We start from the raw sequence: 13,350 nt of genomic DNA, 5'->3' as shown, positions 1-13,350 counted from the left end.
TTTGCCATGCTTTGGAAAACACATGCACAAGTTAATTCGTGGTGTCCAAAAACTAGTAAACAGTCACAAGTCCTCCTACATGCCACCCACCAGAGCTACAGTGGCAGTGGTGAAGAGAACTCTTACCCTTCCACTGTCCAGTTCACAATTAGCTTTTTTTTTTTTTTGCTAAACACCCAATGGGAAGTTTACTGGACATTTAGTGGGGGAATAGGTGGAAGTAGTGGGCCATCCTTCCTTTCCCCAGTTTTGTTTCACAGTTCCCGGATGACCCAGCCCCCAAGAGAGGGCATCTGGGGATTCTAAAATAGCACTGGGGGGGAAGGGGGGAGATGGTCTTCTGCTGCTTCTCTACAATTGCCAGGAAAGCATCTCCATGGGCTCTGGCTTACTGGGTGGTGGTGAGTAGCAGTGGCTGTGGCAGCAGCAAACCCTCGTTTCCTCAGGGATTGGCCAGGTACAGGTGTGAGCCCTTGCATGGATGTGGGCTCCTGATATGTTCCCCAGTAGGCCCCACTTGTGGAGCCACCTCTGTGCAGTGGAGTTTTTTCCCCAGGTACGTGAGCACAGGATTGCATAATAATAATAACAGGTATTTATATACCACCTTTCTTGGTCTTTATTCAAGACTTTATTCAAGGCGGTTTACATAGGCAGGCTTTTATTTAAATCCCTTATTAAATAGGGATTTTTACAATTTGAAAGAAGGTTCTTTCTTTCAAGAACCACTACATTCAAGGTGTTTCGTTCCGATCTGGCTTCACATTCTGGCCTCCATCCTCCCACGCTCAGAGGAGATGGAATGGCTCGGCTTCAGCTTGTCAGCTGCTTCAAGGTCGCACGGGTGCTGGTGGCCTCGAACTGGCGACCTTGTGGATGTTATCTTAGGCAGACGGAGGCTCTATCCTCTAGACCAGACCTCCTGCCCATCCACACTGTATTACTGAGTGAGCTTGTACAAGATGTCATAGCTCCTGCTAAATCTGTGCTCAACATGTCTTTCTCTGTGTTAGACCAAGGAAATGAATAGTCTTTATGCCAGCTTTGGAACCTTTATTCTGAAACTGCTGCATTTCAGGAAGGACATTTCAGCCAGGGGTTCTCCCTCATTTTCTTTGGAAGAGGTTATGTTGGACCAGGACAGCTTGGTTTCAAATGACATACACAAATGTTTTGAGGCTTAGGTGATAGGCTTTGCTTAGGAGAGACTTTCATGCTGAGGCCTGGAGTATTAATCTCATTTCATATTTTTCACCTTCCTCTGCAGTTTGTTTGCATGAACTACCTGGGGTCTAGTTATTAACATTATTTTATCCAAAGGCACTATTGCAGAATTGCTGCTCTTGTTCTATGCTTGTGATACATTATGATTTGATTGCTCAACTTCAGAAACAAGAGCTGGTTTAATGTGATCTTCTGGGTAGAGGGGTTTCTGCCAAAGTTTTAGAGTGCTGGATTGAGATTGTGCATTTTATAAGGCTGCTGCTCTTTAGGACTCTGCCTGATCTATTTTCAATATCCACAGATATGCTAACTACTTTGGAATGTATGCAATTTTTTGAAGTCCACTTTTCAAACACTTTTATTTACTTAAGTTGAATTTCACGTTTCAGCCTTCTGTCTTCAATAACGTATTCTCCAAGATCAGAACGCAAGATTCACGAGCCGTTAACACCAACAGACAGTGATAATGAAAAAGTAGAGAGAAATGGGAAAAAGGTCTGCTTCAGTGTAGCAGGTGATGAGCAGGAAGATTCTGGTCACGACACTATTAGCAATCGGGATTCATATAGGTAACTGCCTCATATCTTCATTACTGATAAATGGATGATGCACAACATTGTTTATAGCAGTGGTTCCCAAACCGGTGGGTTGTGACCCACGAGGGGAACCAGAAATGGACCATTCCTCCTTAAAGGGAGTGGCCCAGGAATGGGTCCCTGAGGGCTCCTTGGGGACCCAGGGGCTTGTAAACATACCAGGGGGGTCATGGAGCCTTCTGGAGGCTTGCATCCCCCTCTGCAAGCCTCTCCGCTGCATCACTGAGTTCTGATCACTCATCAGAGCTCACTTTCGGTTTGCTTTCGGAGCTCTGATTGCAAACCAGAAGTGAGTTTCAATGAGCAATCGGAGCTCAGTGCTGTAGCGGGGAGGCTCACAGAGGGGGCTGCGAGTCTCCAGGAGTCTTCACGCTCCCAGTACGTTTACAAGCCCCTGCATCAATGCAGTACTGTGATAGCTGTGATGCTGTTGGGGACAATCACCACCCCCCGCTCCTGCCCCCGCCCCCGCAACAACTTAAAATCCGAGTAGGACTTCAGAACTGCTGGTTTGTAGTACAACATGAATGGGGTCCTCAAGTTTTATTTATTTAATTTAAAATATTTATACCCTGCTTAAACCATTTCTGCAAAATGTTGCATATATGCAACAGGAACCAAATGTGTACATCTCTGGGCTGGGCAAAAATGAGTTCTCCCCCATTCCAGGGTGTTCAAGTCAGCTTGCCAGATTCATAAAAATCACAGTAAAACAATATTACTGCATATAATGAGGATAAAATATGCTTTTCTATACTTGTCAGTAGTAAGCTGTTAGTTTAAAGTTTTCCATTATTTAAATGAAATGAATTAAATGAATAGTAAATAGAATTTTAAAAAAATTAATTGCTTCTCCAGCATTGTGCTTTATTCACTTGGACCACCATCTAGCATGGGGATAAGCACACAAACCCATTGATTGACTCAAGAGATAGATTGTGACCTTAAACATTGTTTACTTCAGTTTACTATTACAGTAGTTCTAAGCTACCTACCATTTTCCCCTCAGAAGACATGTAGAATTTATTGTGAGGTTTATTTAATGGCATAAAGTGCTTTGGTAGCATATAACAGTGAAGTGCTTGATCAAGAGAAGAAGAAAAAACAATAGAAAAATCACCATTTAAATGTCAGTGTTCTTAAAGGATTCATATTTTTGTGTTTTTTTTTTTTTTTTGTTCAGCGATTGTAACAGCAACAGGAATTCCATTGCTTCTTTTACAAGTATTTGCAGTAGCCAATGCAGTTCTTACTTTCACAGTGATGAAATGGATTCAGGTATGTAATGTCTCCTTCCTCTCCCTCAATTAACTTCGTGTGAAAGGGGTGGGAAAACTATAGATGGCAACTGAGGTTTGGGGTTTCATTTGACCTCTGGGTTCATTTATAACAGAAAGTAGAAGATTGGCTCCTCTTCTTCTTCAGCATTGCCTCCAAGGTCCTGGCCTCCTTAAACTCCTTTTCTCAGTCTTTCTCCTTCAGGCCTTGATTGTTTCACTTTGCTCACGTTCTGCCACCCCAAGTTAGGTAGATACTCACCTTCTGTCATCTCCTGAAAGAATAGTAGCATTGGTAGCAGAGACCCATGTAATCTGCTGCCCCAGCAGTATCTCAGGGTTAAGTGGTCCTGGAGGCTCTCTCTTCCTCTACCTCTCCCCTTGCTCACACTGCCTGATCTCTCATCCCTCCTTCTGCTGTTCCTTCTTCATTTGTTTCACCCCCAGCCCTGCCCTGCCCTGCCCTGCCCTGCCCTACCCACTGTCCTGTACGCAACCACCTTCTCTTAGGGCTTGTTTCCTGTATGGGTTAGTACTAGTGTCCCAGTTCCACCGATAGCTTATCACTATCAGCTGTAATCTCCTTTAGTCTTTACCAGGGATAGGTCTCAGCATGGTCCAGTAGCATCTTCATGCAACATGACTCTAAGGTGCCACAGATAAACTGCATTTCCTAGATTTTGTCTCCCATAGTCCATAGGGGTATGCACATTTCACAATTAAAAAAAAAGTTAACTGGCAGTGCAACCTATGAGTGTCTACTCAGAAGTAAACCCTACTGAACTTAATGGAATTCTAGGTATGTGTGTATAGGAATGCAGTGTTAAAGTGTATTTTCACCTTTTTACCTGGGGAGCTGAGTGAGAAAGGAAGAGGTGATGGTGTACTTTCAGCTTTGGAATAACCTTACTATGAAATAGAAAAACTGTTTTACTCTGTAGCAAAGTTGCCCTAATTTGGAGCAAGGCTACTCATCCAATTTCTTTTGTAATCAAGACCAAAGTAATCTACATATGTGGTTTCAATAGTCTGTTAAAGCGTAAAACCAACTATGCTTTCAAATATTATTTTAACATCCAGGTGATGAACTTCCTCTAAGTATACGTATTTCTCATGATAAACAGGACAAACTCCATGGTTGTTTGGAGCATCTTTTTGGTCAGGTAGGGTATTTCTGTTGCTTCTTGTTTGCTTCTTGATTAGTCTTTCTCATCATGGCTGTTTGCCCTGAAAATAAAGCTGCCGCTGTTACCGATAGCAATTTCCAAACTAAGAGTGCACTTCTAACTGGCCTAGTGCTGGCGGAATGACACATGTGCTGGAAGGCACATGCAACAGCACAGGTGCTCCTGGTGCTAGTGCTAAGGCCTGCACCAACCTGCCAATGCCATATCCAAGTGGAGCACCCAACAGAGTAGGTAAGCTTCCGCTATGAAACAGGGCGTGGGGGGATGAAACAGACAGGGAGGAATTTAATGGGGCTGGGGAGAGCAGGGAGGGGGTGGATCAGGCCTAGAAGGGGACAGGAACAGCAGCAGGGCTACCATCATATCCTATCCCCCTTCCTGGGCCTGATTTCCTACACGGGCTGTTCAGACTTGCTCCAGTGATTTTGCTGGTGCAAACCTGAGTCGCCCAATAGTGGCTGCTGAGTTGAAGCGGACAAATGTCCCCTTACTTCGGAGAAACCTCCAGCAGCCTCTCTTCCTGTGCTGGATACAGTGGACACTATTTCTGTGCTGCTGCATCGCAGCACAGAAAGTTAGTTAGGATTCGGCTGTAAGGCAAATAACAGCTACAGAAGACCCAGTTCAGGTCAGGGTTATTGGGGGGGGGGAAGGGTTAAATTCCCTGTTCCCCATACCATGGTTCCAATCCCAATTGTGTCCAATACTACACAACTGCCAGTTAAGAACACACACACACACACACACACACACACACACACACACACACACACACACACACACACACACACACAGAGTGTTCAGTGAAGGTATTTGCTCTCATTTGATCTCTGTTGCATATATGCAGTGTTGGGCAGAAATGGCTTAATGCAAGTTTTGCCCTTAGATTGGGAAACATCATAAGGGAAAGAGTTAAACCTCATTCTTCCTGCTCCATGGCCCAAATTCAGTTTGGATCCTCTCTTAACATAAAAAAAAAAAACCTATGGGAGATCCTAATCATGGATCTACCACATCTCTAATTTCACTCTTATTTTAACAAGTAACCTACTGTAGATACTTGGCTATAGTAAAATTTTTGCCAAGTAATCAAGCTCAGATTACCACTTTGCCTTGTCACCGGGTCAGTCAGAGGGCAAAGCCTTTCAACTCTGAAAAGTTTTGTTTCTCAAGGGCAGACAGGCACCAAGTTTCTCAAGCAGGAGGCAGGCACAGCTCCTTAGAAGCAATTTGTTAACCTTTTATTCTTCCTTCTGCTGCAGCCTGGTTCTGCATTGCAAATGCTTGCAAAGCAGGTCTGTTTTTTGAAACACCAGGATGGGACCCTCCTTCCCAGGCTACAATTCGGTGCACCATTACTTAAGAATAACACCCATGGAAAGCAGTGGGTCTACTTCTGAGTAAAAAGGGCTGCAAATATATGCAGCTGCATCTCTCTGCTGTGAATTGAATTGCACACTCCCAGTTATGTGTTATGGGTTGTATGTTGTACATAGAGCTTCTGGCTTAACACACCAGACACCTTAAAGGTGGATTTGATTCATGGATCTCTGCAGTGGTTCCCAACTGTTTTCACTTGCATATCCCTTGGCAGCCCATTTCCATAAATTGTACCCTTCATATTAGCAAAATGTTTGTAATTAATAATACAAGCCCTCATCTCCTCTATATGAAAGTTCAGAATTCATGTATTTATCACAGTGTTTTCTTTTTACCTGTTTGAAGAACGGAAGAATCTGTCTTTGCACTGTTTTGCACCAGAAGTGTGCTGAGAAATTCTGGGTGATCACTTTCCATATTATGTTTCAGCTTTTTTACTGTGCTGGTTTTCAGTCACTGGTGCATACATGAATTGATGACCAAAAACTAGCTATTGGTGGGGCTTTCACAGCCAACTAGCTACCTCCCTTCCTGCCCTGCTGGTCCTTGCAAGGCATTCCTGTCTTGCAAGGCATTCTGGAGCATGACCTGACTTTTTCTACCATTATTCCATTCTTTTTCAAGTACCCCTAAAGGTCCTGTTGAGTGTTCCTGGGAGTACATGAATACCAGGTTGGGAACCACTTCTTTTACTGATATGCTGTTTACAGTGCACTTACTCTGATAGTGCTTACAAAAAGGTGATGAAGACCAGAATTTAAAAAGAATAAAAATGTATCTTATGATCTTTTACTTTGTTTTTAATAAATTGGAGACTACAGTTCTTAGGTAACAATTAGTGGTGGGTTAGTTTTCAGGATCTGGCCTCCAGTAAAATCAGACAAAACTATAGTCAGACACCCCCCTAAGTTTAACCCCCGACTTATCCAAGGGTCATAGAAAATTCCATGATTGTTGGCTCAAAACCTGCCCTTGTCTTATCTGTGGGATCGACTTATAGGCGAGTATCTGTGGTCGTTCTTTTTTGCTTCTCTAGATCCAGAATATACTAAAACACTTTTAAGTCAGATACAAAGCTATTCTGTTATGATTACTTTAAAGATTCATCATTTAGTCACTTTTGAATTTCACAGGTGGACTCAATTATTAATCTTCTGAAAGGGCCAGCTGTAACAAGAGCTTTTGAACAGACCAAGTTCTTCACCCCTGGTCGAAGCTTCCAAGGTATTGTTAAAACCTAAGTATGGCAATCAATAGGACTTCAAAGAGAAGCAAAGTATTAGTATTCCTGTTAATGTAGCATTTGGTTCTGCAATAGCAGGTCCTTAAATATCTTCAGGTACTTCCTATTTGGAAGACATGAAGATTTATCAGAAGGCAATTTATTTCTTAGGCACGTGTAGTGCCGGATCTACAACTTGCACAAAGGATCACAAGAATGTCTTTATTACTAGGCAAAGACAGTAGAACAAATTGCCCCTGACTTTTTTTATAGATGAACATATTGATCATTTTATATTTTGATAATGTTATTACCAGTCTGAGGTTCTCCTTTCTTTTTACCATCTGGTTTTACCCATTGTCTAGTTCTGCTAATGTAAATTACAGCAAAGTTTTTCTTATGCCCGTAAATATCAATTTGTCTGCTTTTGGTGAGTAAGTGTAGCTTAATCCGGCTCACAGGCGTACACATTTGATCCCTATTGCGTATATGCAACGTTGGGCAGAAATGGCTTGAGGAAATGTTTTCCCAACCCTGTTTTTCAAGCACCTATGTGCTATAAATGACTTGCAGGAATAGTTTAAGCTTTGAACCAGTATCCTCCTTCCCTCATGAGCTGCAATTCCATCCCTTACTTCTTGGTTTGCTGTGATCTCTAAATTGGGAAAATCATAGTTTTCAGTTCTGGTGTGGAGACAAACAATTGAAGCATGTGAAGGGGGATGTCAGAACAAAGTGCAGTCGCAGTGGACAAATTGCTTGTTATGTCTGAACTGGGACTTACAGGAGGGCTAGTAATTTTGTGAGTTAGTAACTTTTCTGGTCTTCTTTGCAAGGGCTGGTTTATGATTTTGTGAGGAATCAAGCTGTTTTTCTGAACATTTTTTTTCTAAAATGTGTTAGTCATTATCTTAAGAAGTAACAGAGTTGTAAAAATTTAAAATTTGAAGAATAATTTAGTTGTGTTTATGTGTGGTTGAAACTAGTATGTATTGGTGTTAAATATTTATTTAGAAAATTAAATGCAAAAATTCTGGGTTGAGGTAATGCTTATAAAATACAAAACTCACCTTAAATGTTAAAACTATTGAAATCGGGGAGTAAAATTAAGTTATAATTAATGGAAGAACCAATTTTGCTTTTGACTAGAGTTTCAGCAGGAAATTGAACCTAAACTAAGCTGTCCAAAGAGACTGAGACTTCATATCAAGCAAGATCCATGGAACCTTCCTAACAGTGTCCGAAATCTTGCCCAAAACATCAGGAAATTTGTTGAAGGTCAGTAACAGGAATTACTGTAATGCTGAATAATATTAATCTATAATACTATACATAGTTTTGTGTGTGTGTTTCTGAGGTAGAGTTGTGGAATATAAAGGAACTTGGGAGGAATAATACAGTTTCCAAAGGAGCTGCATAAGAGCAGGACTAACTGAGAGAGTCCATAAAATCTATCTTATATTGCTAAAGATTAATACCAGGTCTGTGTTCCAAAATCATTACTGCCTTTTCTAAAGTGAATATATTAGAAAGTTGGGTCCCTGTGGTCCTGAGTGCATACAGCTTTTTAAAAACCCGTTCAACTAATTTTATCTTCACTGAACTTCAGAACATAGAAAAGGAACAATAATGGGTCCTATAGCAAAGGATGCTTTATTAAGATACACAGCAAAGTGTTTCAGCAGGTGTATCAATGTGGGAATTAAACCCAGCTATAGGTGGCTTCAGTCCAAGTCTGAAATTGTCTACTTTTTAAGCCAATACGTTGTATTGGCTAATTTACATGACATTCTATGATTGATCTGCTTAATTTCAGATAACTGCAAAAGAACATGTGCTATTTTTTATAAATAGAAATGTTTAAAGCCTTCATTTGATTTTCTGCTGAGGATTACAAAGTAATGCTAGAGGGGGAAAGCACAGTGATATTCTACAAATTATGGTACTCGAAAAAGCAAAGCTTGCTTACCTATGATGCTATTGGGAGGGTTAACAAATCCCTGCTGATGGTTGCGAATCCTTGGTTTTGCAGAAAAATAGTGGGAAGTCAAAACAAAAGCCCATACAAAATAAACCTCTCAGCCTCTGCAAGAATTGTGCATATATGTTTCCCTCATGCTGCAGAAGAATGGTCCGGGTAACAAAGAAGGGAAGCATCTTTGGGAAGGGAAAGATTGTAATCATAGAAGAGGGACTTGAAGAGGGACTTTGATTCTGCATAGACTACCAATCTCCTGGGAGCTCATGAGTCACAGCACAATATCCCTGGCATCATCTTGCCTGATGGCTCTTTGGAATTAAGGGAAAGGAGGAGACTGGAGAAGCCAGTGATGCAGTTTGAGAATTGGGTTATGAGTTGTCACAGGTTCTTCTCTCTCTCTCAAGTTCCCACTGGTCCAATTCACTCTTCTGTGTCTGCAATGACTGGAAATGCATTGACTAAGGAAAGACCATGCTTCAGGTTCCATCAACATTTTGGTGGATACTTGGAATAGGACCTTCTTGGTGAAGGTGTCTAGAAACTACCCCCCTCACCTTAAGGCCTGATTAACCTCTTCATTCTCCACTTTTAGAAAGATAATTAAGACTACTCTCTATTGTCGATCACGTGGCCTAGTTTGATTATTTTAATGGAATGACTATTTTATGCAACTGTGGTTTTCTCTGTTTGCTCTTCTTGTTTGCTGTTAATATTGAAGTGGGATTTTAGTTTTGTTGTTTGTTTGTTGTGTACCACAAATAAAGGTCAGTTCTGAGCCCAAAACTATACTTTCCTCAAGCCATCTCTCTTTTTTTTTTTTTCAGAGGTGAAAGCAAGGATCCTTTTGGCACTTCTTGAATATACAGGTAATTTTAATGTTGTAACAACATTCTACTTGTAACACTGGATACGAAGCAATTGATTGAGTCTTCCCCCAAATATTCCTATTACATTATTATGAAGTCAAAAGACATTCATTATATGTGGAATAAAATTGATAGAAATGGAGCAGCCCCTATCCAATGAACAGAATTCATTATATGTGCTATTTTTAGCCCTACCTAACTGTTGCAAAGTGTGAAAAAGAGATGCATGAATGAAAGTATAAGGCAAGACACATTCTTAGAAATAGGGACCTACCCAAGATATAATTGAAGGGAAATTGGGAGAAAGAAAAACAAGAGGAAGATCTTAGTATAATAATATGAAACAAATTAAAGAGGAAAAAAGATCAGTATGGGGTGGGTGAGAGAGAGGTGTCAAAGAACCAATCTACAAATTGAAACAAATTAAGATAGAGAGTCTGGTAATTTCAAATAAAAACTGTTTAAAATAAGCACTAACATGAACTATGATTTACTTCTTTGTACTGCTTCTGAATCTTAGCATATATTGTTGTCCCCATACCATTGACTTTAATACTATATTAAATCTGAGTGCTGTATGATAGCCATATTTTGATGCATGCTGTTCTGTAAAATAGGTACAAGTCTCATAAATGTAAATTGAGTTTTTTTTGTGGAGATTTGTGGTTATTCAGAGCATCTGTACAAAGAAGAAACACATTTTGCTTCAGCTTAATTCTTATTGGCTCTTTTGATATGTGATGGAGGGCTGGCTATTTGCATGTTTTCTGACTTTCCTGCATTAGAATCTTTGGCACCACTGTTGATTATGGCTTAAGTTATTCATTTAATAGCTGGTTCACGTTGCTAAATTTGTTCATGTAACCATGCATGCTTGTGCATGACCACATGGAGAAAGATTGGAGAGCACTGGAAGAGTAGTCATAATCACAGAAATGTTCAGTGCCACGCTTCGTGGTGTGTACAGCCCAGTTCATTCTAACCTTTCTCCCTCTGAATGTATGCTTGTGTACAGGACCATGCACAAGAATTTAATAGCATGAAACATTTGCACTGCTGTATGTCCAACAACATCACAAATTTAATAGTTCCAGAAAGCATTTCTGGGAGCCCCCAGAGGCTGCTTCTGGGTGACGATGGCCAGCGACTCACTCCATTGGTTTCCACAGGCCCCAGAATGCCTTGCAGAATTGACCAAAAGTTGCAGAAGCAAGCTGGAAGTTGCTTCTAATCGCTTCCAGTTGTTCTGCAAGGCATTCTGGGGCCCATGGAGGCCAATCAAGTGAGTCATGGGTCTGGTGAGACCTAGAAGTGGGGGCTCCCAGTAATGCCTTTGGTGCAGCACTGAGCATTGGGTTGTGACCCATCAAACATCAGATCACAACCCAGTGTGGGAAACACTGATCTATACATTATAAATGGGCATAGTGTCTATCATAACTGGATATATATTCTACCTTTCACAGATAGCGAGCTACAACTGAGGCGAGACATGGTCTTCTGCCAGAGTCTAGTGGCTATGGTTTGTGCTTTTTCTGAGCAACTGATGGCTGCATTAAATCAGATGTTTAACAATAGCAAGGAGTGTGAAATGGAGACACAAGAGGCTAGCAGAAGATGGTTGGAGCAGATATCCAATGCAGGTGTTCTCCTTCATTTCCAGTCACTGTTGTCACCTAACCTGGTGCGTATTATGCAATGTCTATATCTGTTTCAGTAATGTTCTTACTGTCGTGATAAATGGAATTAGCCTCTATCAAGAAAAAGGAACAATTTTCTAAATAATTCCAATTATTTCTGAATTTAATTCAGATTACTCTTTACTATATTCTTTCTAATAAATTGATAAATGAAACCAATAGTAAAACTGTATCAGGAATATACTTTCTCTTCTACTTCTTTTAAATTAAAAGAAGCTTGAAGCCAAAACAATGATGGAGTAGTAGTTCAAAACAATGTGAAATTTGTTCCACCCTTCTGTTTGGCCCTTAGAGTTGTTGGATCACAAAGCTGCCCTGACAGTAGAAACCACAACTAGCAAAATTTCCCAGTCAAGTTCTAGGCTCTAGATGTAGTAATCCTATGCCCCCTTGACTCCTAAACCCACAGTCCCCAGCCCATGAGACCTATCTTGTCTGCCCACTGCCTTCCTGCCAGTCTGCACAGATCGTCTAGTCTCAAGACTCTGCATAATTTCCCCAGTCCTACTTTCTCCATATCCTTTTTTTTCAACTCCATGATACCGCTACCATGCATTGGGTGTAATCCTATCCTGCACTGGAATAGGCAAGCCAGGAGGCTTTTCCTCTTACCTCTGGGTAAGGGCTGCTGACCCCTGTGGGTCTTCTCGGACTTGTGCCACCTTCTGAGGTGGCACAAGTCTTAGGAGAACGGAGCGGCTTGAAGCTGCTCCGTTCTCCCCAAGAACAGGGGTTGGGATCCGGCATAACTCCTCTCCTTGCCCGCTCACCCCCGGGCCGCCCACGGCTCACCTTCCCCCCCAGGAACGCCTCCCTCCCACCTCCTGCTTGCCTCGCCTCGCCCCACCTGTCTACCTTTTCCTCTTGCATTGGCCCAGCTGGGCTGACGCAAGACTCAGCTGGGAAGTTGCCACAGAGGCTGGAATTAGCCTCTGTGTGTTGGTGTATCTCCTTGTGCCGATGTGGCTTCCTCCTGAGGAGGCCCAAGGGACTTGCAATGGCCCAAACCTGGGTCAGGATTGCACCCCTTGTCTGCTAAAAGTCCTGCTTCTCAGGCTGTCTGCTTTTCTCTAGCTGCTTTGTCTCTTGACCAACCTCCCTAGCATTCCTGTTTCCTTCCTACCTGAGGATAGAACTTCTTCTCATCTGGAATACTTGAGGACCCTATCTCTGATTAGTCCTTTCTTGCCTCAGTTCTCTGTCGCCTCTGCCCTTTTCCTCCAGGTTCACTCTTCATCCATACTTACTTCAGGTTCCTCTGGGGTAACTATTAGCACTAACACCACATAAATGAGAAAGCAGATAGTGGAGCAATTGGGAATGTAAAGTGTCAGATAAGGAAAGGGCTATCACTCTCTACTACTTCACTGGACTTTTCCACCCATTTTGAAGTGGCTTTCCAAAAATATTTTTGAAAAAGTGTAGAAGCATTGTTACATGAAAAAGTGGAAATATGCAGATGTTCCTTCTTTCTTGTTGTTTGCCTATTTTGCTCTTTACTGCCTTCCACTTCCTTCTTGTTAGGCTCACAACATCTTGGCCTCCTCCCACTCCTTAACCTGCTAGATGTGAGATTTTCAACTGCAGTCACACCGACAACTTTCCTCTCTGTGTTACAGAAGTTTGATTGCATACTGTTTTGTTCCCTGAGCAGCTGAAAATTTGCTGCCACTACGCCAACTCTGCCTATCTGTGTCAGAGGCTTAGCTACCATTGGTGCTGTCAGATAGTGATCAAACTATATAGATATAGATCTCACTAATTTGATCCCTAGAGCTATGAGATGCTGCCTTGAGGCTGCTAATTTATTGCTTCTTTAATCATATTAAAATATGATTATTATAGCAATATTTTTCCTTTTAATTTATAGTAAATTAATCCAATTTTAAGAGGATTATTTATGTATTCAAGTGCAGT

The 13,350-nt window shown here is 41.5% G+C and overlaps 1 protein-coding gene across 2 annotated transcripts in view; it reads left to right on the top strand.

The window, feature by feature from the left end:
• PREX2 (phosphatidylinositol-3,4,5-trisphosphate dependent Rac exchange factor 2) overlaps positions 1 to 13,350 on the top strand; it is a 167,055-nt gene that overhangs the window by 105,841 nt on the left and 47,864 nt on the right. For both annotated transcript variants that reach the window (XR_010794303.1, XM_066623633.1), the window contains exons 26-32: positions 1,614 to 1,793; positions 3,004 to 3,098; positions 4,178 to 4,260; positions 6,798 to 6,888; positions 8,036 to 8,164; positions 9,692 to 9,733; positions 11,200 to 11,417. Coding sequence is in view for 1 of the 2 variants with exons in the window: in XM_066623633.1 (XP_066479730.1) it covers positions 1,614 to 1,793; positions 3,004 to 3,098; positions 4,178 to 4,260; positions 6,798 to 6,888; positions 8,036 to 8,164; positions 9,692 to 9,733; positions 11,200 to 11,417 (838 nt within the window). In the remaining variant the exon portion in view is untranslated. The remainder of the gene's footprint in view (positions 1 to 1,613; positions 1,794 to 3,003; positions 3,099 to 4,177; positions 4,261 to 6,797; positions 6,889 to 8,035; positions 8,165 to 9,691; positions 9,734 to 11,199; positions 11,418 to 13,350) is intronic.

The sequence above is a fragment of the Tiliqua scincoides genome, chromosome 4 (assembly GCF_035046505.1).
Source record: "Tiliqua scincoides isolate rTilSci1 chromosome 4, rTilSci1.hap2, whole genome shotgun sequence".
Classification (NCBI taxonomy): domain Eukaryota; kingdom Metazoa; phylum Chordata; class Lepidosauria; order Squamata; family Scincidae; genus Tiliqua; species Tiliqua scincoides.
This window is presented reverse-complemented; position numbering and strand designations above follow the sequence as displayed.